At 27.9% G+C, this 26,090-nt stretch overlaps 8 protein-coding genes and 1 long non-coding RNA gene across 20 annotated transcripts in view; 5 read left to right on the top strand and 4 right to left on the bottom strand.

Moving 5' to 3' along the window:
- Positions 1-964: 964 nt before the first annotated feature.
- LOC118451120 (ubiquitin carboxyl-terminal hydrolase 35) lies at positions 965-4,545 on the bottom strand. The gene is made up of 3 exons (XM_035887315.2): positions 2,851-4,545; positions 2,532-2,734; positions 965-2,428 (listed from the first exon to the last, which is right to left on the bottom strand). Exons 1-3 carry the CDS (start codon positions 4,320-4,322, stop codon positions 1,488-1,490), a joined length of 2,616 nt encoding a protein of 871 aa, XP_035743208.1. The 5' UTR covers positions 4,323-4,545; the 3' UTR covers positions 965-1,487.
- Positions 4,546-4,888: 343 nt separating this feature from the next.
- LOC146872834 (uncharacterized) lies at positions 4,889-7,194 on the top strand. Its single transcript, XR_014982410.1, has 3 exons — positions 4,889-5,008; positions 5,098-5,503; positions 7,042-7,194. It is a non-coding gene; the product is annotated as an uncharacterized LOC146872834 (long non-coding RNA).
- Positions 5,654-7,976, bottom strand: Cdc6 (Cell division cycle 6). Its single transcript, XM_035887316.2, has 3 exons — positions 7,332-7,976; positions 6,122-7,242; positions 5,654-6,052 (listed from the first exon to the last, which is right to left on the bottom strand). Exons 1-3 carry the CDS (start codon positions 7,615-7,617, stop codon positions 5,819-5,821), a joined length of 1,641 nt encoding a protein of 546 aa, XP_035743209.1. The 5' UTR covers positions 7,618-7,976; the 3' UTR covers positions 5,654-5,818.
- A 1,383-nt stretch (positions 7,977-9,359) lies between these two features.
- RsfS312 (ribosomal silencing factor RsfS-like protein, 312) lies at positions 9,360-10,514 on the top strand. Of its 2 annotated transcripts, none has more exons than XM_035887339.2 (3): positions 9,360-9,812; positions 9,903-10,163; positions 10,262-10,514. In XM_035887339.2, exons 1-3 carry the CDS (start codon positions 9,482-9,484, stop codon positions 10,402-10,404), a joined length of 735 nt encoding a protein of 244 aa, XP_035743232.2. In that variant the 5' UTR covers positions 9,360-9,481; the 3' UTR covers positions 10,405-10,514. The 2 variants fall into 2 exon arrangements, with proteins under 2 accessions (XP_035743232.2, XP_035743231.2); XM_035887338.2 differs by having other exon boundaries at positions 9,373-9,812; positions 10,235-10,509.
- Positions 10,515-10,551: 37 nt separating this feature from the next.
- Positions 10,552-14,249, top strand: LOC118451122 (uncharacterized). 2 transcript variants are annotated; one of them, XM_035887318.2, is made up of 5 exons: positions 10,552-11,294; positions 12,021-12,488; positions 12,578-12,780; positions 12,857-12,996; positions 13,067-14,249. In XM_035887318.2, the coding sequence occupies exons 2-5, from the start codon at positions 12,127-12,129 to the stop codon at positions 13,964-13,966; spliced, it is 1,605 nt and encodes a 534-aa protein (XP_035743211.1). In that variant the 5' UTR covers positions 10,552-11,294; positions 12,021-12,126; the 3' UTR covers positions 13,967-14,249. The 2 variants fall into 2 exon arrangements, with proteins under 2 accessions (XP_035743211.1, XP_085515000.1); XM_085658874.1 differs by lacking the exon at positions 10,552-11,294 and adding an exon at positions 11,677-11,872.
- Positions 14,250-14,433: 184 nt separating this feature from the next.
- On the bottom strand, positions 14,434-16,217 carry LOC118451126 (uncharacterized). Of its 3 annotated transcripts, none has more exons than XM_035887335.2 (4): positions 16,077-16,217; positions 15,501-15,991; positions 15,304-15,366; positions 14,435-15,124 (listed from the first exon to the last, which is right to left on the bottom strand). In XM_035887335.2, the coding sequence occupies exons 2-4, from the start codon at positions 15,918-15,920 to the stop codon at positions 14,828-14,830; spliced, it is 780 nt and encodes a 259-aa protein (XP_035743228.1). In that variant the 5' UTR covers positions 15,921-15,991; positions 16,077-16,217; the 3' UTR covers positions 14,435-14,827. The 3 variants fall into 3 exon arrangements, with proteins under 3 accessions (XP_035743229.1, XP_035743228.1, XP_035743226.1); XM_035887333.2 differs by having other exon boundaries at positions 14,437-15,124; positions 15,226-15,366; XM_035887336.2 differs by lacking the exon at positions 15,304-15,366 and having other exon boundaries at positions 14,434-15,124.
- On the top strand, positions 15,507-18,632 carry LOC118451124 (uncharacterized). Of its 2 annotated transcripts, none has more exons than XM_035887324.2 (3): positions 15,507-15,634; positions 17,086-18,153; positions 18,248-18,632. In XM_035887324.2, the coding sequence occupies exons 2-3, from the start codon at positions 17,181-17,183 to the stop codon at positions 18,388-18,390; spliced, it is 1,116 nt and encodes a 371-aa protein (XP_035743217.1). In that variant the 5' UTR covers positions 15,507-15,634; positions 17,086-17,180; the 3' UTR covers positions 18,391-18,632. The 2 variants fall into 2 exon arrangements, with proteins under 2 accessions (XP_035743217.1, XP_035743216.1); XM_035887323.2 differs by lacking the exon at positions 15,507-15,634 and adding an exon at positions 16,639-16,974.
- A 472-nt stretch (positions 18,633-19,104) lies between these two features.
- Positions 19,105-22,281, bottom strand: LOC118451241 (uncharacterized). 3 transcript variants are annotated; one of them, XM_085658708.1, is made up of 5 exons: positions 20,775-22,281; positions 20,568-20,697; positions 20,248-20,292; positions 19,999-20,072; positions 19,105-19,165 (listed from the first exon to the last, which is right to left on the bottom strand). In XM_085658708.1, exon 1 carries the CDS (start codon positions 22,070-22,072, stop codon positions 20,888-20,890), a length of 1,185 nt encoding a protein of 394 aa, XP_085514834.1. In that variant the 5' UTR covers positions 22,073-22,281; the 3' UTR covers positions 19,105-19,165; positions 19,999-20,072; positions 20,248-20,292; positions 20,568-20,697; positions 20,775-20,887. The 3 variants fall into 3 exon arrangements, with proteins under 3 accessions (XP_085514834.1, XP_085514835.1, XP_085514833.1); XM_085658709.1 differs by lacking the exon at positions 19,105-19,165 and adding an exon at positions 19,203-19,896; XM_085658707.1 differs by lacking the exon at positions 19,105-19,165 and having other exon boundaries at positions 19,203-20,072.
- A 391-nt stretch (positions 22,282-22,672) lies between these two features.
- Actn (alpha actinin) overlaps positions 22,673-26,090 on the top strand; it is a 15,362-nt gene continuing 11,944 nt past the window's right edge. For 3 of the 5 annotated variants that reach the window (XM_035887612.2, XM_035887607.2, XM_035887610.2), the window contains exons 1-2: positions 23,700-23,853; positions 24,376-24,503. In XM_035887612.2, the coding sequence (XP_035743505.1) occupies positions 24,402-24,503 (102 nt within the window). In that variant the 5' untranslated portion in view covers positions 23,700-23,853; positions 24,376-24,401. Of the gene's footprint in view, positions 22,864-23,699; positions 23,854-23,944; positions 24,286-24,375; positions 24,504-26,090 lie in introns of those variants that run through there. The other 2 variants (XM_035887608.2, XM_035887609.2) reach the window with 2 other exon arrangements.

The following is a 26,090-nucleotide window of genomic DNA, read 5'->3' on the forward strand; positions in this document are numbered from 1 at the left end:
CAATGTTTAACAAAACTTGTATATACAATTCTTCAAGAATCTCATTAAGAATATTGAAATATGAAAACAATATTGTCAATTTTGATAGTATATAAATTTATCACAGATTTATAATGTGATCAGAGCGTTTTAATGTTTTAGACTATTATATTAAAGATACAATTATATTTACAATAACATTTCAATTTATCTTCTTTTTTCGTCATGCATTATGTACGCAACCATAATTTACTTGCATTCAAAAAAGACATGCATAATACAATTCTACATTTCTTACTAAAGGAAGAATATGTATATGTATATATTATATCCATCAATGATTACGGTCTAATGTCTCAACAAAAAAAAAAAAAAATAAATAAATAAATAGTAAATTAATATAAATAATACAATTTTCTATTCTATGTTATTGATTTACAATATAACATCCAATGTCTACGCGAATGTAATTTTACGGTAATAAACTAGATAATTCTTTGAAAGATGAAGAGATTTTATTTTTACAAGATGTTAAATACGATGTTATGCACGAATATATACGTATATGTTCATATATATATGACAATGACAGATGTATGATATTCGCTCGGATACTGTTTGTTATACTAAATGAAATACTGATTTTGGCATACATACATACAAACACAGCCGATGGAAAGGTATCATTTAAATATCATACATAGTACTTTTTTTTTTGTTGTTGTTTACATGTGAGTAAAGCGTATTTGTTATTAAATATTAGTTACTTTTTTTAATCATTTATGCGCGCGAGTGTTAGATTATGATTAATTTATTTCACACATTGGAATTTTTCTTGCGATATACATATTCTATAAGAATTGATCAATATTTTAAGTGTTAGATCCTCCAATTTTTTTAACAATTATTAGATATGACATTATGAGAAAATCTTTTCTCTTTTTTTTTTTGTTCTTTTTTTTTGTTTTTTGTTTTTTTTTTGCTCTTTTTTTTTTTTGTTCAAAATCTGAGATATTTTATTTGAAGACACAACACGTGTCTTCTTGATAACAATTAATTTCATTTTTAAAGTGTGGAGTCGCGTTACTTTCTCTTCCAAGAGAAGCATCTTATTTTTCAACAATAACAATGTTAAATTACTTGATGCTTAATGAATAAGAGCAATTAGCCCATGGAACATATTACACACCTTACACCAGATTTATGATTACACATAAGTTTATGTACATAATATATTTAGTATACCTCATTTTAATAGACTTAAAAAAAGTTTACGATTAGAAACCTTCTTAAGATAGATAAAAATTTGAAATTTGTGATAGTTTTTTTCATAAAACTCTATTATAATACAATAAATATAATACTTGTGTTTATGCAATGATATTACTGAATACATTACAACTTTTGATATAATCATAAATGATACGAATTATGTGAATAATGAATATTAATATATTCACTGTTAATGCTAAATGAAATTTCAATTAATTTGACGACTATAAAATTATTTAACAAAGAAATGAATTTGTTTGTATATTAACTGCACCACGACAACTACTAGATGGAGGATTTTCATCGTCAGAATTATCACTTCGACGAAGAAACGTAGATTGATATCGACTTTGTTGTGATTTTTCAGATTGATGTCTTGATTCTTCTATGTATGCAGCTCTATCCTTTGCAACGATTTCTTGTATGTGTTTACTCAATGTAGACAATTCAAGTTTATCTTCGTAAATTCCATTAGACGATCCTAATTTTTCATAAAAGAGTATATAAGGCGTATCTGGTGGTTTTAGATCCTTGAAATCTTCTAGAGAAGTATAAGAAACATAGCTGTCATTAAATTTGTACCAATTCTGTTTAGAATCACAAGCATATGTGAAGTAATGTCCATAATCCATACTATAACCCGAATGTACAACAGCGGCATAAAGTTGATAAGTCTCGTTTATTGGATTCGGTTGAGTTGATACTGGCAATTGTATGATGTCATTATATATAACTTTATGTCGTAATTTCGTTCTTAGTCGACTTTCAAAATCATAATGAAAATGTTTCAGTGTTAAAATTAAATGTGCGGGCGCTTGTAAAATCTTAATAATTCTTTGTGCATCACATAATCTCATACATTTGTCGCATCTATATTTATTTTCACCGGTTAATTTTTCTGGTGTAAGATAATAATTAATGAGATCCTGAACTGAGACCTTTTGATTTTCGTGTATTTCTTCAGGGAAGCACAATTGAAGATCACGAAATTTATCTGTATTATGTGAACTAGTATCACATTGCGCGCACTGGTAAGTAATTTTTGATTCTCCACCTAACACTCTATGTACAAGAGATGCTTGTATATTTATTTCTTCTCCACCAACAGATTGTATTCCACTATCTGTTGAATCAGAATGAGAATCGCTAAGATGTTGTGTCTGCGATAACTCTTCACCTAGTAAATGAAAATAATATTTTTATAAGAAAGACAATATTAAAATGTTTTAAAATTTTAAAGAAAATTTTTACAAATTTATTAACGATATAAGAGAAAATACCTTGCGTAAAATCAGCCAATGATTGAGTTTTTCTTTGTAAAATTGTACTCCCTGTTAAATTTTCTTCAGTAGTCCAACGCTTAATAATTCCTGCTTCTTCCATTGATGGACTTTCATTGTCTTGCCTTTCCACTTTATATTGGCAACCATTTAAATCATTTCCACCACATTTCTCTTGTTCATGCAACATATCTAGCAAGTGACTATTTGGATAAAAGAATCTATTAGTAAACAGTTAAAAACGATTTAGAATTAAACTAAATATTGTTCAAGTGTTATAAGTGTAGTATAGTTATAAGAATATCACAAGTATATTAACCAAAGAAATTCTGAACTATCCTGTTGTTGACCAGGTAAGAAAGAAGCAGGCCGACAGGCATTCCAAATTTCAGTCGGTGATAAAGAAATTCTATTGGAGTATAATAGCAAAGCAAATAAATTTTGTAGTTTCTTTAATATAACTTGTTCACCACTATCGTTTGAAGGTTTATAGTTTAATATTTCATGACAAAATTCTCTTGTCATAACTAAGGCTTGTAATACACTGTTCATATAACATATATTTCCAAGATTAGAAAGACCCACTTTTCCAGTTATAGATTTAGGAGGTTCTATAAAAGAATCTAATTCTTTTTCATTTGTCCAAGTAGGCCCAATCAGTATTTCTCTAACAACATTTCTTTGAGGCATTACTTGCAAATTGATTTGTGGAAATATATATGTTTTTGGATGATTCATTTGTCTTGTTGTAAGAGCTGTCCTTATATTAATCATTTCTTGTATACATTCTTTACTAGATTCTGAATTCTCTTTTACTAATTGAAATAATATCATATCCATATTACTAATGATAATATGTAATGAACGTAGCGAGCCTTGTCTTTTCAAAATATGAAATATAATCTCTGAAGCATTGCGACGAAGTACTGGCTCTAATAAAGCTCGAAACATTGTATTCAATCTAGCTTCTGTAACCTCAATAAGTATTCCATCTTTCTGTTTTCTTTCTAAACCAAGTATAAACTCCATTATCCAACGGCCAAGTCTATCTCCTTTCCATTCTGGAAACCAAGTGCATAATACCTTTAAAGCCTGAACCAGTTTATCATCGCACTGTGATTCTGAAAGAATCCAATTAACTGCACGAGGTATAAAAGAAGGTTCTGTCAATTGTAGCACCGTCGCTAATGCAAGAGCCGGTTCCTGTATTCTTTCCTTATCCGATATAATTTTGTATAATGTTTTCAAGCATACAAAAGTTGGATCTTCACTGTGTACATTCTTTGTATTGGAACATATCTTTTTTAAAATACTTTGAATCTTGATAATATTATCATTGAACTTATGATCTTTCAATGGTTGATAAGGTACCGAAAGACTAGCCAGACTGATGACTATCGCTTCGCAAAGTTCTACATAATTGCCAGACTCACAAAAATAAGTACCATAATCTATCAATACTTGAAGAATCGTCGTCAAATAATACATGTCCTTGATATGTGTATTCTTAAAAAATATAGTTAAATCACTGACGAATGTACTGCCATCCGAAGCATTCCTTATTACGTGTTTACAAAACCAAGAAATGATGCGAGGGATTTCATCAACATTCGTAATCCGTTCTTTTAAAATACGCCCCAATATATCAACACAGGTATTTGATTGACTATATAACTGATTATCGTCGAACTTCTGTAACTTTGCCCATCCCTCAGCAATCTCCGAGTCTTTCCCTGTTACTATTAAATTCAAGCTACGCTCAATATCACGTTTTATTTGTCCTGTACCCATTGTTAATTAGGCGCACTTTGGATTTCACTTTGAAATCTGTATTCTTAGTTGGATTAACTACAACTATTTTTAACCTCAATCGACAATGACTTTCATGAAAATCAAAATGATTTCATGGTCACAGCTGGTCAGAGCCAACGCGAACAGATTGGAACGATGGTATTCACCGCTTTAGGGCCACAATACAACTTTCTAAGATCCATAAAAAGATCAAAATATTCACGATAATAGGTTCCAATTACAAGCGAGTCATTATAAATGGTAGCACTCCAGCCAATGAGATTGTATGATATTACTTTGTGTTAAATGCGACATCTTCCGGATTGGTCAATATGTTTACGGTATTTAAAAATCAACTTGTTTTTTAAATTACAAGATAAATTAATTAGTGACATTTTTAAAAAATGAACTGTGTAAATTTTAATAATTTTCATTAATTTGTTAACTAAAAAAAAATTCATCTACGACATCAATATAAAATACAATACACTAAAAATTCTCTAGTACATCAATGGCGCGAAATATGAAAAAATAACTAAAAATTCACTTTATTCAATGGTCATGTGATTAATAGTATTTGAGAATAAATTGTCGTTAACACGTTAAGCGTCAAACCTATTTGATCTTCCTTTTCGTTTAACCTACGATATACAATTTCACTAATATGTTGGCATCCGGAAATCTCTGTAAGATTACATCTGTTAAGACTGCATGTATATTTTCAGATATATTTCTTGTATTTATTTATCGCAATCTGTACTTTGTATTCTTTTAGAAATGCTTTCTCTTCAGCCAGTTGTCTATGATTCGATTTTCAGTACAGTTTAAAAAAATATTTTATTTAAAAATACTAGCAAGAATAATATGAGTATTACAGAATTTCAGAATAAATGAAATTCAGAATAAATTAGCTGTCCAACAAATTGTCGAGATAAAGAAATTCCAAGTAGCAGTATCGTAAATATACCTCAAATATCACGTCATAAACAGCAATAAAAAACGGGACAGTTTTTAAAATTCGAAGATATTGTAAAAAAATGCTACAAAGATAATACAGCACGATTTGGACAAGATATTGCTAGAAAGTTGACAAAATAAGTTATTATATAATGTGAAACCTGCCCAGAACAACCATTTCTATGTATACTGGGATTTAATAATACTGATTAAAATTTTTTTTGGTAAGAAGTAATAGATAATTTTTTTATGATCTCCAAATTATTTAAAATTTATCAATAGAAAAATATAATTTTATATGATATATATATATATAATACAATTTAAAAGTCAATTATAAAATACATGATATCATCATATTTTATCCATTGATATTCTGTGTTAAAGTTATTCCTGCAACTACTTACTATATTTGTCAGTTATACATTATAAAATTGTTTAACACAAACGCTTAAAATTTTCTTATGTACATTACAATTGTAAAAAGATATTTAACTAATCCAATTTCTCTAATAAAGATATAAAAATAAATAGAATTATTACAAGCAAGATACATCATTGATTATTTCAGCCATCATATTTCTGTCTTGTAAAGCTGCACCAATTTCTTCTTGATCCCATTGTAAACTTAATTTTGATAAACGAGCCTCCTTTTTCTTTATTATTTTCAAGATTCCCCTAGTTTCTATTAATGTACATAAACATACAAATTCAGAAATATCTATAGCATGGATGTTCCGTTTCTTGCATACTTTTTTATAAATTTCGTGCAACTAAAATATAAAGAACGTATAAATTATTTTATATAATTTGCAAATATAGTAATGTTGTAAAATACTTACCCTTCCAATGGTAACATCTTTATTTCGTCCTTTATTTAAAATAAGTATAAAGGAACATAATAATAATTTTTGCTGTAATGGAAGTGTACTTTCTTCTTTATCAATGTTTTGAGTACCACCATAAACTCCATTTAATACTGTTACTACGTCTTTTAGATCAACTGACTTCTCACTCAAAGGTTGATCTTTCCTTGGACTACCTGTATTATTCATAGGTTGTAAAATTTGCGCTGTCCAATTCGATTCTGCACGCTCAATAACTCTTCTACTAATATCCAATGCTCTTCTAATATCTCCTGAAATGGCAGCAACCTTTCCAGCTAATAATTGTAATGTTGGCCCAGTTAATACATCAGAAACATTTGCTTCACTGAGTCTTGTAGATACAATATTAAATATTTGTTGCTTCGTATATGGAGGAAAATTCATCAGCTGTGGCTTTAATTCGCATCTTACTTGTAAACGTGGTAAAATTCTATCTGTCAAATCCAGAGCATTAGCAATGCCAATTAAAATAAGTTTTGTATTAGGTTTTGATGGCCATTCAAATATGGAATACAAAATAGATTGATTTTTGCTTTCCAATTGATCTATTTCATCAAGAATTAAGAGTAACATTTTGTGATTGGACATTAAATATTTCTCAATTATTGCTTTACTATTTTTACTAGACTTTGGTACAGGTATATCTAATTCTTGCATAATTTTTGAATAAATAGTACCAGCTGATTTCATTGTGGTACAATTTATATAAACAACCTTGAATTTTGAATTAAATTCTGGTTGCTGGATAATTTTAAATAGACACGCCGTTTTTCCAGTACCTGGAGGTCCAGAAACATAAAGTGATGCAGAAGATTCATTCTTTAACTGTTCTCGAATAAATTCTTCTAATTTAGCTATTTCTGTTTCTCTTCCAGGCAAATTCTCGGAAGCAGAACTATGTAAGGCTTTACGAGCATTACGATATTTATTTGATCCAAATAATTTCTTTGGAACAAATTTCTCTTTTTTTTCATCTGATGATAAATCAAGCTTATCTAAGAGAGTTGATGGAGTTAAAGAAAGTGCTACAGATTTTTCAGATTTTTTCTGCTTTGGTGGTGTAGAACTATGATCATCTACCGAAATAATAAATATGTGTATAAAACATAAATATCTTTAAATTACAAAAAACATTTAAATGCCGACAATATCAATGAATACGTACCTTCAGAATCATCACATTTCCGTACACGTCTTGGAGTTTTAACACCATCATTACTTCTATTTTCTTTAGAATTCACCTTATTTGTTTTAACATTCTCAGAGTCCGAATCAGATTCAGATTCACTGCTACTTAATGTGACTATCTTCTTAACTGTTGGTATATATTTTGTGGGAGTACACCTCACAGTCGCGTTAGAAAAATCTTCTTTTATGTCATTTCGTTTGGTACCATAAAAAGAACACTTTTTTCGAATCGGAAAAGAGATAGTTGTTTGTTTACTAGTCATTTTTAGTGAGTCAACAATTTTTGTTATATTTTCTTACTTCGTCAAAAATAATATATAAATAAAACAATTATGTAAACAAAAACAATTGCAATTAAATAATCAAAGAAATGTTAACATTTAAATGAACGTCTACACAATTTCTATTAGCTCAACCTCAAACAAAACAAACATCTTCAAGTCTTCAAAAATATCATTTTAATATAATTTAAACAATAAATCATTATACATATATAACTGTACGTATTTAAAGTAAATTATGATATTTATGACTCTTACTATATGACTCAGAATAAATTTTATCTGATTCTATTCAACAGCTTCTAATTACACGAGGTGTAGAGTAACAATTGATGTTTTGCTGTAAATTTTCGCGGGAAAACTCTTCAAACGCGGGAAAATGTTGGAACGTGAAATAGAAATGAATCAAAACAAGGAACGACGAAATTGATTCAAAACAAATATTAAAAAATATTTATCAATATATTATTTTTATATAATATAATTTTTTTATTCTAGATCATAAATTAATATTTAATAATATATTTAATTGTTAAAGAAGATTAGAATAACAAAATTGAGAAATTTATAGAAATTGCAATTAAATTAGCGATCATAGCGCCCTCATTTAAGCCCTCTATAGGAGTAACAGTTGAACTATAGCGTTTTCCGGTGGTACATAAATAATTATTTCTCTTCCATATTGATTTTAAGAATCAACGAAGCAAGTTGAATAAAAATCCTTAGTAATCGAGATTTATACAATTTTCTAGTTCCTTTTGATTCGTAAATATGAGAGCGAAGGTAAGTATTTAATATCTAATGTTATTATTTAATATGTAACAAGAAAAGATAAATTTTGAAAAATATTTCACAAAATCAATGAAATATACAACGATTCGATGGTGTTACGTTCAACCATGTGAAATCAATAGAGTTGTTTATTCGTTTTACAATAGAATGTGTTCTATCAATGCTTAATTTACATTTTTTATTACATAAAAGAAAATAATTTTTTTCTTTTTTCTATTATATGATTATATGTCAACGTTTTTTTTTAACGATAATGGAAAAGTTAAATAGGTTAAGTGTGTGATATTTTGTTTGCAGTGGCGTAAGAAGCGTATGCGTAGGCTAAAGCGCAAAAGGAGGAAGATGCGTGCGAGGTCTAAGTAATCTGTGTCCATTTAATCTGTAAGTATTTGTAATATATGTGTAATTACATTTTTTTTTAACAGTATACCTTATGAATAATCATAAACATGTATTTGTCATTGTTATCTTTAAACATTAAAAAAATATATAATGTAATTAATAATCTTTTACTGTAACTTAGTAAAGTGTAAATTAAGAAAAATTTTTTTGTAATATGTATAACAGAACTTGTTAATTTTATTACAGCTGTAGGAACGACATAATGATACGACAAGTCATGGTTTCTAGTTGAATCTACTAGATATCTTACAAGTCCACTCCATCAACCTGTCTTTCACACAGAGATCAAATTTTATAAATCTATTTTTTGTTCTTCTTAAATAAAATGGATACTGGATATATACAAATTTATAGTTTCTATTATTGTATACCAATCCTGCTTCATACATCGCATACACAACGCCATCAACTAAAGTCAATTAAAAATAATACCGATTTAAAATAAAGTATATGAGTTTTCTATTTAAACTTTGATATAAACAAAATTTAGTTGATTCTGTAATCTAAGACAAATTTAATCTAGAATAAATTATCTTAAAATTACGTTCATACATTAACGCCATCTGAGACATTTCGTTGAAATAGTAAGTTTAGAATAGTCTTGACCATCCTTATGACAATATTTTGAGGTTAAGGATATAATAAAGAAATCATGAACAATCGTATCTTATCGAATTTATTACGTGCACGAAAAATATGTAAAATATTCGGTACGCCGCATAAAAACAGATTTATTACTTATTCCTTATTAAAACGAACAAGACATTTCTCGGATATTAATCCAAATAAATTACCAAACGAAAAACTTACGAATGAAAATGAAAATGATCTTGTGTTAGAGCAAACTTCGAAACACAAAATATTCCACGACAAAGATTCTAAAGTTATATTAGATGTAGAAGAAGAACAAGAAAGGATACTTTTAGGTGATTTACGTATAGAGGAGGAAAAGCACGATCCCTACAGTGGATTGAATTTAAACCGTAAGTCAATATTTGTATAAAAATAATATATATAAACTTATAAATATTGATTATATTTTTTAACATTTTATCAATATTAAAATATATTAGGTGGCAAACAAGGAGTGTACGATATAGAAGATCTTATTTCGGTTCTTCAAAAAGATAATGCAAAAGATATCTTTGTTATATCTGTGCCTAAAGAATATATGTATGTAAATTATATTGTAATTGTCACAGGTAAATCGCAAAAGCATATGAGTGCTCTTGCCGCATATATACGTAAAATTTTTAAATTAAAGATGCATAAGAAGGATATTATTCCTAAAATTGAAGGAGCCAAATGTAAAGATTGGATAGCATTGGACTTAGGTATTTATCAAAATATTATAGATATTTAACTTTCTATTTGAGCAATAAAAATGGAATATATCTTCTTATAGGAAACATTGCTTTACACATATTCTCAGATGCTGCTAGAAAACAATACGATTTAGAAACATTATGGACGGTTGGTTCACAATACGACGGACAAACAAACAAACCAATGGTGGCAGATATTATGGAACAATATAAATCTTTCTTAGATGTATTTCAACCAGAAAATTCATAAAAATATAGACATTTTATTGAATCTATTTTAGAATTTTCTTCTTCAATGTATACATGACTTTATTAATTGAAATTGAAATAAATTCTATGAATTACATGCAAAATATTTTTTTTTATAAATTTGTATTGTAACATTCGTATTTTTCTCTCTCTCTCTTTCTCTCTCCCTTTTTTTTCCAGCTAATATAATTTCATCATCTCCCTTATATTTCTTTCATCCAATCAAACCTGCGTGCGCGCGTACCGTCACGTATGATATAGCACGTCTTCTTTTATTTATTTCCCCTCTCTTTCTTTTATTGCCCTTCTCCATATTTTTTCGTTTATCAGCACGCATGCTCTCTCTCTCTCTCTCATACACAACATACACAATATAACTATTAAAACCAATTCGTTGTCTTAGCAACGCCGATATCCGAGAATCCCTTTATCGTTATTCGATGGAAGCAACATTTATTGAGCTATCTATCTATTCAGTTCGGCGTGCGATGACTAATCAAGCACGTTGCACATAGAAATACATATATCTTCGAACTGTTCTTGACCAATTACATACATACATATATAGATCGTATGTGTCAAGGTTTCTTTCATTCTGTATCACGATCGACACTATTGTATCTCGCGTTCGCATATGTGTGTATTATGAGACTTACGTTACGCTAAGTTGATCATTAACTGAAAATATATTTTAACACGTTATACATACGATCATTTTAACACGTTTGCGAACAGCTGGAAAATAATTATTAAGAAAGTTAAATTTACGATTTCTCTTTCGTTTCATTTTGTCGAAATGATTCTAAGAAGGTTGCATCGATTCTTCGATAACGTACCGCCTTGTTGACCGCATTGTAACAAGGGAAATCATTTGCTCCTAAGATTCACTAGGTAAATCATTAATAGATCTTTTATTGATTTTACTGGATAGGACGGAAGATATATGATTTTTTTCTCTCTTGTTAATTCTATTGAAAATTCGTATTACCTTTCTTTTTTCTTTTCTTTTATATATTTTTTTAATTTTTTTTAATTTTTTTTTTTTTTTTTTTTTTTTTTTTTTATATGCACTCTGTCATTACGAATTATTTTTTACTTTTTATAAATTAAAATAAAAATCATCACAAAGAAATTATTCGTATTAATAGATTTTATAGATAATAGAACAAATTTTGTTTTATTATACATATGTATGTATAAGGTTTTTTGTTGCATGCGATATAATTATCGCGGGAAAAGATATTTAAATTTTGTCAAACGTATAATTATTTTGCATGATCACATTTCGCGTGTTACGAAATATTTATTATTGTGATATTAAATTGAAAATATCTTTAGTTATTGTTTGAATTATTTTTTATCGAAAATCCGGAATAATCCCGATAAAACACTTTTATCGTTATGGTGTCTATAAAATATAAACAAAATATAAAGTTCGAATTCTTAATTCGTAGGGTTAGGATTCCCAGGTAATAATTGAGTATGTAAACAAGTGAAAATGATTTCGATACTAATATTTACAAATATTATATTATTTATGATTGGTGAATTATATTTCTTTCATAATTTGCATTGCATTGAATTATTTTCATCTAACTGCAATTTTCTTTTTTTCAGATACTTCTATCATAAAACAAATAGGTGAAAAAAATAAATAAATAAATAAATAAATAAAAATATATGGGCATGAGTGAAAGCAATAATCAAGTTCAAAATTATAAAAATGTCAAAATCAATACAAGTTTGTCAAAGAAAGTCGTCTAGATGTTTACAAATACCTTTAAAATCGATAGAACAAATTTATTTGATTTTCTTGATACCAACGATAATAAATTGTATTGTTTACATCATTCACTTTTCCGCCGATTTAGTTGTTGCTACACAACATTTTAGAGAGCATAATCCAATATGGGGATCTTGTACTCTTTCTCTTATGTATGCTCCTGCTATAGTATATTTTATATTAACTATTTCAAGACCGGATTGGTGGATGACAGACGATGATAAGTTAACAAAGGGAATTTTTATTTGGTTCTTTCTTCAGATATGTCAGCTTATTGGATTTCCATTTTTTGCACTTTACAGGTACCATTGATTAAATTTTAAATAAACAATTTGAAATTTGTGTATAACATTATTTTTTTAATTATTATATAATAATATCTTTTATATAGATATGCTGGACTTATTGTCATGGCAGTGGATGCTATCATCTTGAAAGGAGAAAAAAGATCTAAAACACTAAACATTTCTGCTGCACCTGCATCCATTGAATTATATTTCTTTTTACAAGCCTGGTTTCAAGCTGCACCTCAAGCCATATTCCAGACTCACTTACTTTTTAGAGAATATGTAGTTCAGCGCAGTTTTCAATCAAGTATGACAAATCTCTTTTATTTAATAATTAAAAATATATAACAGATGATAATTGTAGATTTTATTTCTTTTTACAGTAGCTGTACATGTACTATGTATTCTTATGTCCGTTATGATACTTGCAATTGAAACAACTGCTTTCCAAAGATTTGAAAGTCAACGTGTCAATGGTAGAAAGCTTCCATGGGCAATGTGGTTAAAAAAATATTGCATTGAAGTAATTTTTGATTAATTGCTATAATATATATATTTTTGATTGATCATTTATTTTACAATTTTATATATAGGAACTTCAATATTTTGAAGAAAAAACACCATTACAATTACCTAATATAACAGAAGATAATGCAGCTGCTGTTAACTCAAAGGAAGAATTAAATCAAGAAGATGAAAATAAAAAAAAATCTACTGAAGAGAAATCAGAAGCAGAAGTAACAATTAGTTTGGATAGACAAATATCGGTAACTCCGCCATTACCACCGAAAAACGTTCATGTGACACCTCCTCCTACACCTCTCAGAGGAATTACTACAGTTGTACCATTACCTGTACCAGATGTACCAGCACCTCCTCGTCCAGATTCTATTGTGAAAACTACAGAGCATCAGGATTTAGAAGATGCAAAGTCAATTTCTATTATAGAACAAAATCAAAAATTAACAAATAGTAATCAAAGTTTGAAAGTTCCGAAAAGGAAACATTCTACTAAGGGATTAGATGAAGATGATCCAGTTGGCAAATTTCTTTCTTTTCTTTGGTGGTTCTTTTTTATCTTAGCACGGATCCTTGCTATAAGCATATGTTACGAGTTTTATCCATATTATTTATTAGGCATGCTTGGCATCCATTACATTATCATGTTGGTATATCTTTTTTATTATGCATCATATTATGATGTCATCACATTTTTCATTAATCTCTGGCTTGGTTTAATTTATATTGTCAGTATGATTGAGTACAAAATTAAATTTAAATATGCAGATAAATGGCTATTACCATATTATATTTTCATTTTAATCCAAAATACTGTTTTTACACTGACATGGTATTTTCATGCAGAATGGGACGGATTTTGGTATAATTATGCAGTATGTACAATTTTTATCAGTATGGCACTTTGCATTTCATCAACTATAGTCTATCATGTTCTATTCAAACCAAAGAAACGAAGAGTATATAGCAGTTGACAATCGATAAAAACAGAATTATTCTGGCTAGTAGTTTTAATAAAAAATCTAAATATTAAATAAACATTTAAGTTTTTATGCTTAGAAATATTGCAATAGAGCAATTGTGGAAAGATCTCACAATCAGTATGACTGAATAAATATATTTCTTTAAGTTCTAAATTATAGCAAATAGAAAAAGATAGATTATAATCGATAATGACTGTTCTATAATTATAATTATTAGAAAAATATTTCAGGGGCGTAAGATTGAATATTTCAAACAAATATAATAATTATATGTATGTGTGGTATTTGTTAATGTATTTGTTGTTAATTATTAATATTATTATTATTATTATTATTATTATTATTATTATTATTATTATTATTATTATTATTATTATTTACAATTAATTATAGTCACTATATATATATATACATATACATATACATATATATATACATATACATATACATATACATATACATATACATATACATATATATGTATAATATTTATATAAAAATGATTCGTCTAGAAAAAGACTTATAAATAGTTACTATATCTGGCAGCAATTATTTTGCTTAATGATAAGCGTACAATATATGATAATATTTACAATATTGTATATTATATACACTGACAGCTATAGATATATTTATATTCCTTTTTTATAATTATTAAAATTTCTACTTCTTCCAATTTGTGGAATCCTATATTGTGTATATTTTGGTGCTTTAAAAGTTTTTAGATATTTGGACTTTAAAACTTTTAAAGCTCCTATTTAAATTTATTAAAAATATATTCTTTTTATATTTAATAAAGAATATTCATAATTCAGTTCACTTATAGAAAATATATATTATAAAATAATTCTCTTATACGTGTATGTTAGAATCTCTGTGAAGATTACCAAGTTGAGCTTCAAACAAAATATCACTTAATAACTTTTCAGCTATTATTCTTTGGTCTAAACGCATATTTCTAAGTTTTGCTGCTACATTTCGACCAATTGCATCAAATTCATCTTCCATAACAATTGAATTATTATGTGGTATTTTCAAAAAATCATTAGATTCAGGTTCTTCTGATTTTCGTCTTCGAATAACCGGAGATTGATCAGTCCATTCTGGTGATTGTTCATACAATTCTTCATTACCAGGTTGACATTCCTCCTAAAAATACATAAATATTTGCAATATCAGTAATATAGATTAACTTTCCTTAAGTCTAAAAATGCACATGACAAATTGCAAACATAGTAAAATTAATTTACTGGTTTATAGTATTTTCTGTATCTTCTTTTTGTTCTTATGATTTCTGCATATTTATCAGAGGATAAATCAATATATACCATTGCTGGTTTCCTTTGGTTAGATTTACATTTGATTTTTTCTATCATGAATGGATGGAGTCTCTAAAAAAAAAAAAAAAAAAAAAAAAAAAGAAAAAAACAGAAAGAAAAAACCAGATAGTTTATAAAGTTGTAGTAAATTATAAATATAAATATATATATATATATGTATAGTATATTGAAATATTATCGCTTACTTTTATATGACTTAAAAAGTTTCCAGTGGATTTCAAATTTCCATTAAGTAATTTTTGACACTGTAAACATCTAACCGTGACATTAGTATCTTCTACTCTAATCACTGTAAAGAATTCACCATCTAGAATAGCAGGTAAGCGAATTGGAGTAAGTGTCATGTTTTGCTGAATATTTGATTGAATTTGCGTGATTTGATTTTGATCCTGTTGCAATTGTTGCTGCTGCTGTTGTTGTTGTTGTTGTTGTTGTTGATGCAGTGTTGATGATTCATGATTATCTTGATTTTTTACTTGTACAGTTTGCATAGGAATTTGTGCACCAACTGATTGATTGATTTCTTGCTGATTTGTAGCTTCAATCATACACGTATCAAAAGTTTCTACTTTATTGACATATTTCTGCGGTGGGAAACTTTCCATGTTTTATATTTCTTTTTGTTTACAATAATGAATTGTCAATTAAGTAATAGAAATATTATTTTATTAATTCACTGTAAATATATATATATATATATTAAAAATGTTTTAAAATAAATATTCAGATATTCCTGAATATATATATAAATTATTACTTACTGACAAAGATAATACAAAATAGTATTTATTATCTTGATTTCTTATTGAATTTTAAATAAGTTATTAGATAAGAACGTCGTACAGGAAAGATCTCAAGTAAGATAATAGATAAGAACGTGCATGATACAGTATATATAAGTATAAAACTGATATACCAACTTTGAAAATCAAAATTTAAACTTTATTTCAAATATTTTATAACAATTTATTGTTGTATAAAGTTATGGAATTTATTATTATAATAAAGAATAAAAAAACATACGTAATACAGTTTGCATTTGTTATCAAATTTTTAAAACGAAGATAAAAGAATAAAATCAGCAAACGATAATTACATAATTTCTAATTCGTAATTGAATAATAAATAATAATTTTCCATTAAACAGATAGATTTATGATGAATTTTGGACATAATTATAAAAGATAATGGTTACGGTTAGTTACAATAATAATGCATTAAAATTCCTAATGGCGCTGATAACGTCTCGTCTCTATAAAACGAACTCGGACCTACACTATATTTTATATATACGTAGGAAAATAGTTGTATATATAGTACGAAACGATATATATACATATATGTGTGATCATCTAAACTTGGCATAGACCTAGCTAAAGTATAATTAATTGTTAAAAAATATTCTATTAATATTACATAAAATTTACAAAAAAGGTTTAATATAAAATATCTTGTGTTCATAATAAAATACTGTTAATTATTATAAACGATTAGTTTTTTTATTTTCACGAGATTTTGTGAAACAAATATTTTACTGAATGCATGAAAAAAAATATGTTCAAATTTTTATTATTGTAAATTTATGTGTCAACAAACATTTTCAATAAAATAATAATAAATTACTTTAATTAACTGAAATAATGGCAACATCTTTGTCAGGTAAAATGAAATTTTAATCTTATAAACTATTATAGGCATGTTATATTAAAAGTAATGTGCGAAGTATTTTAACATATTTTAAATGATTTTATCCTTTTTAATGTTTTATAGCATATTGGGTAAAGTTTTTCAAAGGTGCTGGCTTTCCACAAGACGTTGCAACTAAACATGCAGTTGTATTTTCTAACAATCGTATTAAACCAGATATGTTGCCAGATTTGGATAAACCTAGTCTTAAAGAAATGGGAATTACTTTAATGGGAGATATGATTGCTATCCTAAGATATGCTAAAAAAGTTGTAGAAGAAACTACATGTGAAAAATTTCTTGTAGACACTGAAGATCCTGATACTCCACCTAAACTTGTTAATAAACCAATAATTAAGAAAGCTATAACAAAAGTAACTGCTAAACCTCCTGCTATAATTAAAACAAAGCCTTCTACTGTAACTACTTCAAAAATAATAAAAAACACATCTACCGTGGTTCCAAAGATAATAACTGTGAAAAAATCAAATGTGGATTTACCTGAAAGTAAAAAGAATACAAGTTCTCTGAAAAGGACGCTAGAATCTGAGGAAGAATATGATGGTGGTCATGATGATGACTGGAAAATTGTTGCTAAAAAGAAACCGAAGCCACAAACTAACAATGATGAAGATAATGAGAAAGTAGGATATACAGTAATATTACCAAAACGGACAACTTTAAGAACGCCATCAACTAAAAGAATAGTTAAAACAAAGCGAACAGTATTTGACAGATTAGGGGATAGTTCAGTAACTAGTACAACCAATTTGCCTGATACTTCTCCTACTTTTAATGTTACTGGATTGGGTAAAGATATATATAAAAGAACAATTAGTGTTTTCAATCGCCTTGGTGATAAAGATGCAAAAAAAAATGACACACCACAATTAGGAATATTAAAGAATGGTACTACTAAAATGACCTCACAGGGTATCCTAAAAAATAGTAGTTCCAATATAGGAACATCTGGCATAGCTAAGAAGAAGATTCTTACTGCAGGTACAATGCGTGCTGATCAAGAAGTTAATATGAAAACAGCTTTAAATAGTGTTAAGCAATTAGTAGGTACAACTAAAAAAATTACTTTCAATGAAAATGCATCAAACATGATCAAAAAAAGAAATACTGAAGTTACATCTGGCAAATTAGGTATGATTATTATCTGAAAGAATAATATACAATTTATAATAGAAAGAATAATTTATAATTCATAAAATTTTATTTAATGTATTTGTTTTTACAGCTTCAGAACGACTTACCACAATACCAGCAAAAGCACGATTAGGTGTATTGAGATCAAGTAGCGCGAAACAGGTTACTTTCAATAGAGTTGCCACTGTCACACATGTTAAAAAAGCAGATGTTTTTAGTCGTCTTGGAATTTAAAAAAAAATTAAGTTCATCATTGAAACATTGTTTCTAATTACATATACTTTGTACAAAGTGATATTACTTTTTGTTCTGTAAAGAGTATACTGTATACATATGTTTTCATATAAAAATCTATAAAACTTCTTAAAAACAAACTAGGTAATATTCTTCACAATTTGCATGAAAAAATTCTTTTAATAGTATAATATAGTGAAATGATAACTTAAAATTACGCAAATAAAATGAAATTTAAGTTAAATTAAAAATCGCATTGTAATATACATGTTAAAAAATGAACAAAATTGATTCAAAAATATATATATTTTTTTTATATCTATTTTTTTTTTTTTTTTTAATTATATAATCTGAAGTTTTATTGATTTAATAATGTAAGATTTTCATTTTTTGTGATATTATTTATTACATTATTTTTTGTGATATAATTATATTTTAGCTTTCTTTCACATTTATTTTACGATTTAATTAAACTTTGCATTATGTTATCAACAAATTAAAATTAATACAATTTTAATATATTCTTCTCTCTTAATATATAAATAAGCTTGCTTTTATTACTAAAATAAAAATTTCATGCAATAATATAAAATATAATTTGTTTTTGGATAACTAATATGTATTTATATTATATGATAAAAAAATGACAAAAATTGTACACGAATATAACAAATCATATATTGTGTTGATACTTGTAATACATTTATATAATATTAAGATTTGATCATGTATATATTTTATCCCCTGAGACTTTATAAATTTTAGGAAATATCTTCTGAAAAACAATATATGTTATTACAACTTATATCGTCTTAATCCACGTTATATATAAACTTTTACATTATAAAATTTTATAATTTATTATTTTCAAATTCGTATAGTCGAGTAATATTAGAAAAACAGGTACAAGTATACATTCATTTTTGTATATTTTCTATAACAGCATATAATCTTTTATATGTTCGATTAGAAATTTTTTAATACAATAATACAGCTAGTAGGCAGGTCTTTACTGCAGAATGCTTGCTATTAAAAAAATTAACAGCCATCATAATGCACGATGGAAAGTTTTGTTAACGACTAAAATATATTCTAAGAACATAACTGAAATTTAAAGTATTCTTTGATGAAACCTTGTAATTTGTAGTTTTTGTATTTTAATATTAAATTTTATAGAGTATGGCAGAATGATCTCCCGGATTTTGAAGATTATTTTACAGCGTGAACATCCAATTTCATTTGATTTTATATTTATTCATATGATTTTATAATTATGTCATCTAAATTCATCCACGATACATTATTATATCCAATTTCGAAAGTTATGCAATTATTCTTTATAAATTCTTTTAATAACAAATATATAGTGCAAATCTATTCAACTCATGATAGTACACAACAGTAAATTATATGTTATCATGTAAAAAGACTATTATTATAATCTTCTAAACTCTATTAGAATTCGAATAATGCTGAATCAAAATCTGGGAGATTGTTCTGCCATACCTGTATATTACAAATGCATTAATTAAAAAAAATAATTATTTATTTTCTAATTGTTACAAAAAATGTTTTCTCACGTATAAAAACAAAAACATCATACTCAACCTTTTTAATACTTATTGAATCTGGAAAAGAAGGGGTGATCGTGGCTCCATGTCTACTCCAAATGTGTAATATAACTGTAATCATTTTATGATAATCAGTAATATTACCAAGAACGGAGCGTCGACTATATCAGATCTTAATTCAGTAGATTTTGGAAACAATAAAATTTCAAAGAATATTACACATAAGATAACAAAATCAAAAACAAAGTCTCAAAGATCTGACTTACAATTTTATTTTGACGCTCACCTTTTTCAAATCTCCCATAAATTACTTGAATAGGGCGTTGTTTTCCTGTAAAAATAAAATCTTACTACAGTCTCAGAGGGAAGCAATAATATAATTCTTATGAGATATAATCTTTGATCTTAATATCCTGTGTGAATTTGGATATACACATTAATATTTAATGCTTAAAGTTCATATTTCTATTATATTACAAATTCATATTATACTTATTATTATTGAAATAAAAATAGAAATATATATATATATATTTATATATATATGTATAGTCATAATTATAAAAAATAATAGTTATGAAATATAAAACGTATAATAAAGCCTGCCTTTTTAAGGAAGAAATATAGAGTAATATGTAAAAACAAGATGTACAAAAATAACATAACTTTTAGTTTATGGCAGAGTTGGATTTTCACAAGTTTGGTAATAAACAGCCTTTGATTTCCAATGACATCCCTGAAAACAATTATCATATACTATATTCCATAGTATTTAGTATACTGTCAATAAATATATTGATTTAATATAAATACATTGAATTTAAAAATTTTCGTTCTTTCAAAAATCCTGTACAACTCTGCTGCTTTCTATCAAATTTCTAGAATAATTTTCATTGATAGTTCAAGACCCACGATCAGTTTCCCCTTCATTCTATATCACTATTTGTACTATTAATATGACATTTCGCACAATATTCTAAGGATATTTTATTAGAATTAACATGTAAACAGATTCCAGTATTGTTTAAATTTTGAAACAGGTCTTCTTCTGTACAAGAATTTGGTACTTCAAGATCAATCGAACTCATAATTTCATCATATTTTGGGATATCTTCAAATAAATTTACATTAAACGGCGTCAATTCATCAAAATCCATATCATCGATATTGGTATCTTTGGTTTCTTCTGAATTACATATACTGTTTGTTGTTCCAGGAGTTATACTATCCGTTTCTTGCATGTATCTGCTATCTATACTGCTTGGTGTATTTATCATGAAATATGGTGTACTTAAGGGACTTATATCTATATTATTTTCTAAGTCCTTATCATCCACATCATGACTAACATCAACTTTTTTAGGAACAGTATAAGTATGATCAGTATTTGAAAGAATTAGAGGTAATGTACTTTTACTATTAATATTGTTTTCTATACTTTCATAACATTCAGTACTTTTCTCTTGTATAGCGTTAAGTTCCTGCTGCAAACTATTTTGTTCAATGTGATTATGTCTATTGATTATTGAATCAAAAATATTATAATTTAAAGAATCTGATACATTATTTTTAACATTCGGAAGACATGAACATTTTTGTTGTTTAATTTCTGTATCCTGTATTTTCTGACTTTCTTGCATCTCATTATTAACGATAACAGATTTTTTGTTATAAGTATTTAACTTTTTCAAACCATCATTTATTGTTTTTAATAAAGCAGTAATAGCAGTATTATTATGCAGAACACTTTTCAAATATGCAATTTCACCTGTCAGACGTTTTATATCTTTTCCTTGTTTCTGTATTGTATAAACAAGTTTCTTATTCTCTTTTTCATAATACGATAATGTGTTTTCAATTTTTTCCAAATATGCTTTTTTGCGAAGTCTGTTTTCTCTAGCCATTAAAGCATTACGGTTAAGACAAGGTCTTTTTGAAGGCCCTCGACCACGTCGGTGTGTATGTTCTACTGTATTATTCGAAAATATCATATTTTCTTCCCGATTACTTCGCAAATGTGTCTTACAGTTTCTTTTGAAATTTACATCACCCATTTCTTCTTCGTTGCTCGAACTTGCATATTTTTTCTTAAAATGCTTTGTGGTTGACATCGTTAATGATTTAAAATAATCCAAATCTTGTACAATCACAAATTTACCAGATATGGATCTTGCTTCGAAAATACTATATTACTATAATTTCTAAATAACTTAATAAATCTCTCGACGACGTGGCTTTAAAAAAGCGCAATAACTGGCACTGATTTACTGCAATTTATGAGAGAATCAATTGCTAAAAAATCCTCTCGCAGGAATGTCCAATATTAGAAGCGCCATCTTCAACGCCATTTTATAATACAAAAAATCATTATTATTAAAGATTTTATTAACTAATTTCTTTATTATTTTTTGAATAATATTTTAATTAAATTACTTTTTATTTATTACTTATCGCATTATTTATGACATTTATTTTTTAAATTTTATATTAGAGCACAAAACGAAAAGATTATAATAATATATTTACAATTCAACGAGCAATAATAAATAAAATTAAATAACAAATAAATCTTACGTATGATCAATTAAGTCAATTTAAAAATAAAAAAAAGACAAAATGAAGCGAAATTGTTATTTAAATTTAAATATTTTACAATGAAAAAGTTTCCTCTCTAGATTTTACTGATTCGTGACAGTGTTGCGAAGCCGCGCGGTAATGGAGTTATCTTGGATGATCGCGAAATTTTGCGCGAATTGTCGTATTATTTCTGTAACATACGAATGTATGAGGTGCAACATTCCAACCCTGTTTTTACTATAAATATTATTGCAGTCCTAAAACTTATTAATTATAGTTTGAGTGGAAAAGGAGAACTGAAATAAGTTTCAGTCAATGAGCCTAGGTACGTACTTAAAATGGTGTACATACGTATATATATATATATGTACATAGCTACATATCGTGTGATCGAAAAACATAATAAATTTAAATATAATCTTAATAAATAACAAAATCTAATAATAAAATTTGATATTATTAAAAAGGAATATTCTCGAAGTTATAACATGAAAGATAATAAAGTGACATGAGAACTGAGCTCGATTGATCTTATAAAGTATCATACAATATGAACATTTTTATTTTAAATATTTCTTTAATTTCCATTCAATTTCATAACGGAGTATTATTATCAAGCTTTCATATACATCATATAGTAAGAGTTATTTTACGTGTCATCATTTTTGATGAAATTAAATAGAAAAATGTTACGTATTACCGGCTAATACGTTCCTAACCTATTAATCTTGAAGCTTCGTAGAATCATTCAGAATAATAAGCAATCTATAGATAGTTCAAATTCACTTCAAATTCATATCACAAGATTCTCTTCACATTTTATATGTTTCGCATGAAGTCGAAAGTAAAAGAAAATATGAGATAATTTGATTTTAAAATAATATTAAAAGAGAATATAATTAAAAGTAAATAGTACCGCAAGACAAACACTTCAATGGTTGTAACGTGACGATAGTAAATATACATACTGATTGATTCTCTCGTCGAAACATATTTATTTCTTGTGAGAGTAAGCGAGAAGGAAGAGTTCGATTTTTTCTATTTGTTGTTTGTATATATTCCCCACTCCACTATGCTAGGAAGGAACATCAATCGCGCATACATTTTCGTAACGTGAAATGAAACCGCGCGAGCGTGGTGGGGGTAATAGCAAGCGAACAGTCTGGGTTCGGGTGATTCCGTTGGTAATGGAGGGAGGGCGGCGAACGGTGGCGAAGGGGGCTCGTGCGCCGGCAAGCAAATCGTGTGTCAGACTCGTGGCAGAGGGGTCAGCGCGAGGGAAAGACACGAATCGAACATTTTCTGGGCTTAGCGGGTACGTTACCACGTTTTTCGGCCATTCCTCTCTCTCTCTCTCTCTCTCTTTCTCTCTCTCTCTCTTTTTCTCTCTCTCTTTCTCTCTATCGTTCGTTCGCTCGTTGGTTATTTTTCTTTTTTCCTTCTTTTTTCTCGGTTCTCGTATCATCTTCCTTTCTTCCTCGAAACCGTCGCGTGCCTGTTCTCTTCCTTTTCGACGCGCCTCTCTACTTTACAAACACACGCTTGCTGTCTTTCTTGTACTATTGCCCTTTCTCTTTCTTTTCTCTCTCTCTCTCTCTCTCTTTCTCTCTCTCTCTCTCTCTCTTTTTCTCTTTCTCTTTCTTTTTTCTCTCGATATCTCGGTCAGTTTCCGTTATTGTCGCGAAGAGCGTTATACGAGTATACAACCTGAGAGAGACAAGTAAAGAAAACTCCTACGTTCAAAAAGGTGGATAATTTCGGATGTATCCTAGTTATTTAATTATTTCTCCTACGTACGGATAAATATCGGGTGACACGTTTGGGATTTGCGTTAAAGGAACGTGAGATATATACGGAAGAAGGATGAACGACATGGAGGCCTACGGGGACGGATACATGGAGCCCGAGGAGGAGTGGGAGAGAGAAGGTCTCTTGGACCCAGCCTGGGAGAAACAACAGAAAAAGGTGAGATATATATATGTATACATATCTGTTTATTTCTATTTAAAAGTCCCTTTCTCTCTGTATTAACCGTATTGATAGAGTTCGATATGTACGATTTCAAAGGATGGTAAATGAACGACAGGATTAGTCGCGAATTCGATTTAAATTTGAAATGAATAAGATGTGATTTCTTCGACGAGTTAATTAAAATATTGAATCAAAGAAAAAAATATATATATATATTTTTTTTTTTATTGGAGAATTTATAAAACTGCGAGGTCTATTGAAAATAATTTTTGCACGTGGTTACTAAGCATTGTTTATCTCTTGTCCATTGTACGAGCGTATGTATCATATATCATACGAAATATATTATATAATGTTTAAATTTTCCCGCGTAAAAGTTATCTCTTTTTTAGTATCTCTCATTTTACTTTTAATTTAATTTAATTTTATTTTATTTTATTTTATTATACTTTTTTTTTTTCTTTTTTTCTATATAGCAACGTTTATTCGTCAAAGTACTAATGTCAACTCTAATATTAGAATTAGGGGACACGTAGCTATATTATGTGTCGTGTAGTTATGTACATTCGGTTAAGCCGAGAGGAGAATTTGCTCTTGGTATTTTGTATTCGCAAAAGATATTGGACGGACGCGGGTCTTTAATTGATGAAGTAGAACATCCTCGAGTACTCGTTGGAAACGTTTTCTTCATTTTTGGCAAGAGCTCAAGGCTCCCAGGCTTGTCTCCTTGCGTATATCGGCCAGAGCCCTTCGGATTGTATTTTCAGACTTTATGACGAAAATAATCAAGCAATGAGTCAGTCAAATTCGTATCTATATGTTCGATCATTTTTTTTCTTCCTTTTTTTCTCTCTTTTTCTTTTTTTTATTTCTTTTTAAAAAATTTTTACAAGTTGGCGTTACTTTGAAAATTGGCGGCTTCATGAAACAAAAAGAATCGATGAGTATCACTCGATACATCGATCGATACAATCGATTACGTACGATGGATGCTTTGATTGTATGAGACAATGTCCGTAATACATTAAAAGCACCAATTATTATCATACTATACTGCAATCCTAACGGTATGTCATGATGAAAATAAGAGATTTTCAATTAACGTAGATAAATGTATAAGTTGACGTCTTGACCGACTCACCGCGCATTTAATGGCGACATTGGATATCAGATAAGAGACAGAGATATATCTATTGGCTTCTATCCGATTACCAAGAAATTCCTTCTGTCTCCTCGTGAAATAGTTTCTTGACGCCGTTAAGGTGTCGGATATATTTTTCGCAACGGCTCTAATTTTAGAGATTCACATGTCTTCTTCCGGAGGCTCACAATAACCTTCTCTATCTATCTATCTATCTATCTATCTACCTACCTCTCGATTTCGGTTCCAGGCCATTACGTCAATCGAAATAAAAATTTCTTTTGATTTCCGACGATCAAAAAAAGATTTTGTTTCTCTCCCTTTCTCTCTCTCTCTCTCTTTTTTTCTTCTTTTTTTCTCTTGTTTCTTTTTTTTTTTTCATTCATCATAGATGACAAATATTATTATTAATAATTCTTTTAGGACATTATTAGGAATAT

The sequence above is a fragment of the Vespa mandarinia genome, chromosome 8 (assembly GCF_050613455.1).
Source record: "Vespa mandarinia isolate Hongniang chromosome 8, ASM5061345v1, whole genome shotgun sequence".
In the NCBI taxonomy this organism is placed as follows: domain Eukaryota; kingdom Metazoa; phylum Arthropoda; class Insecta; order Hymenoptera; family Vespidae; genus Vespa; species Vespa mandarinia.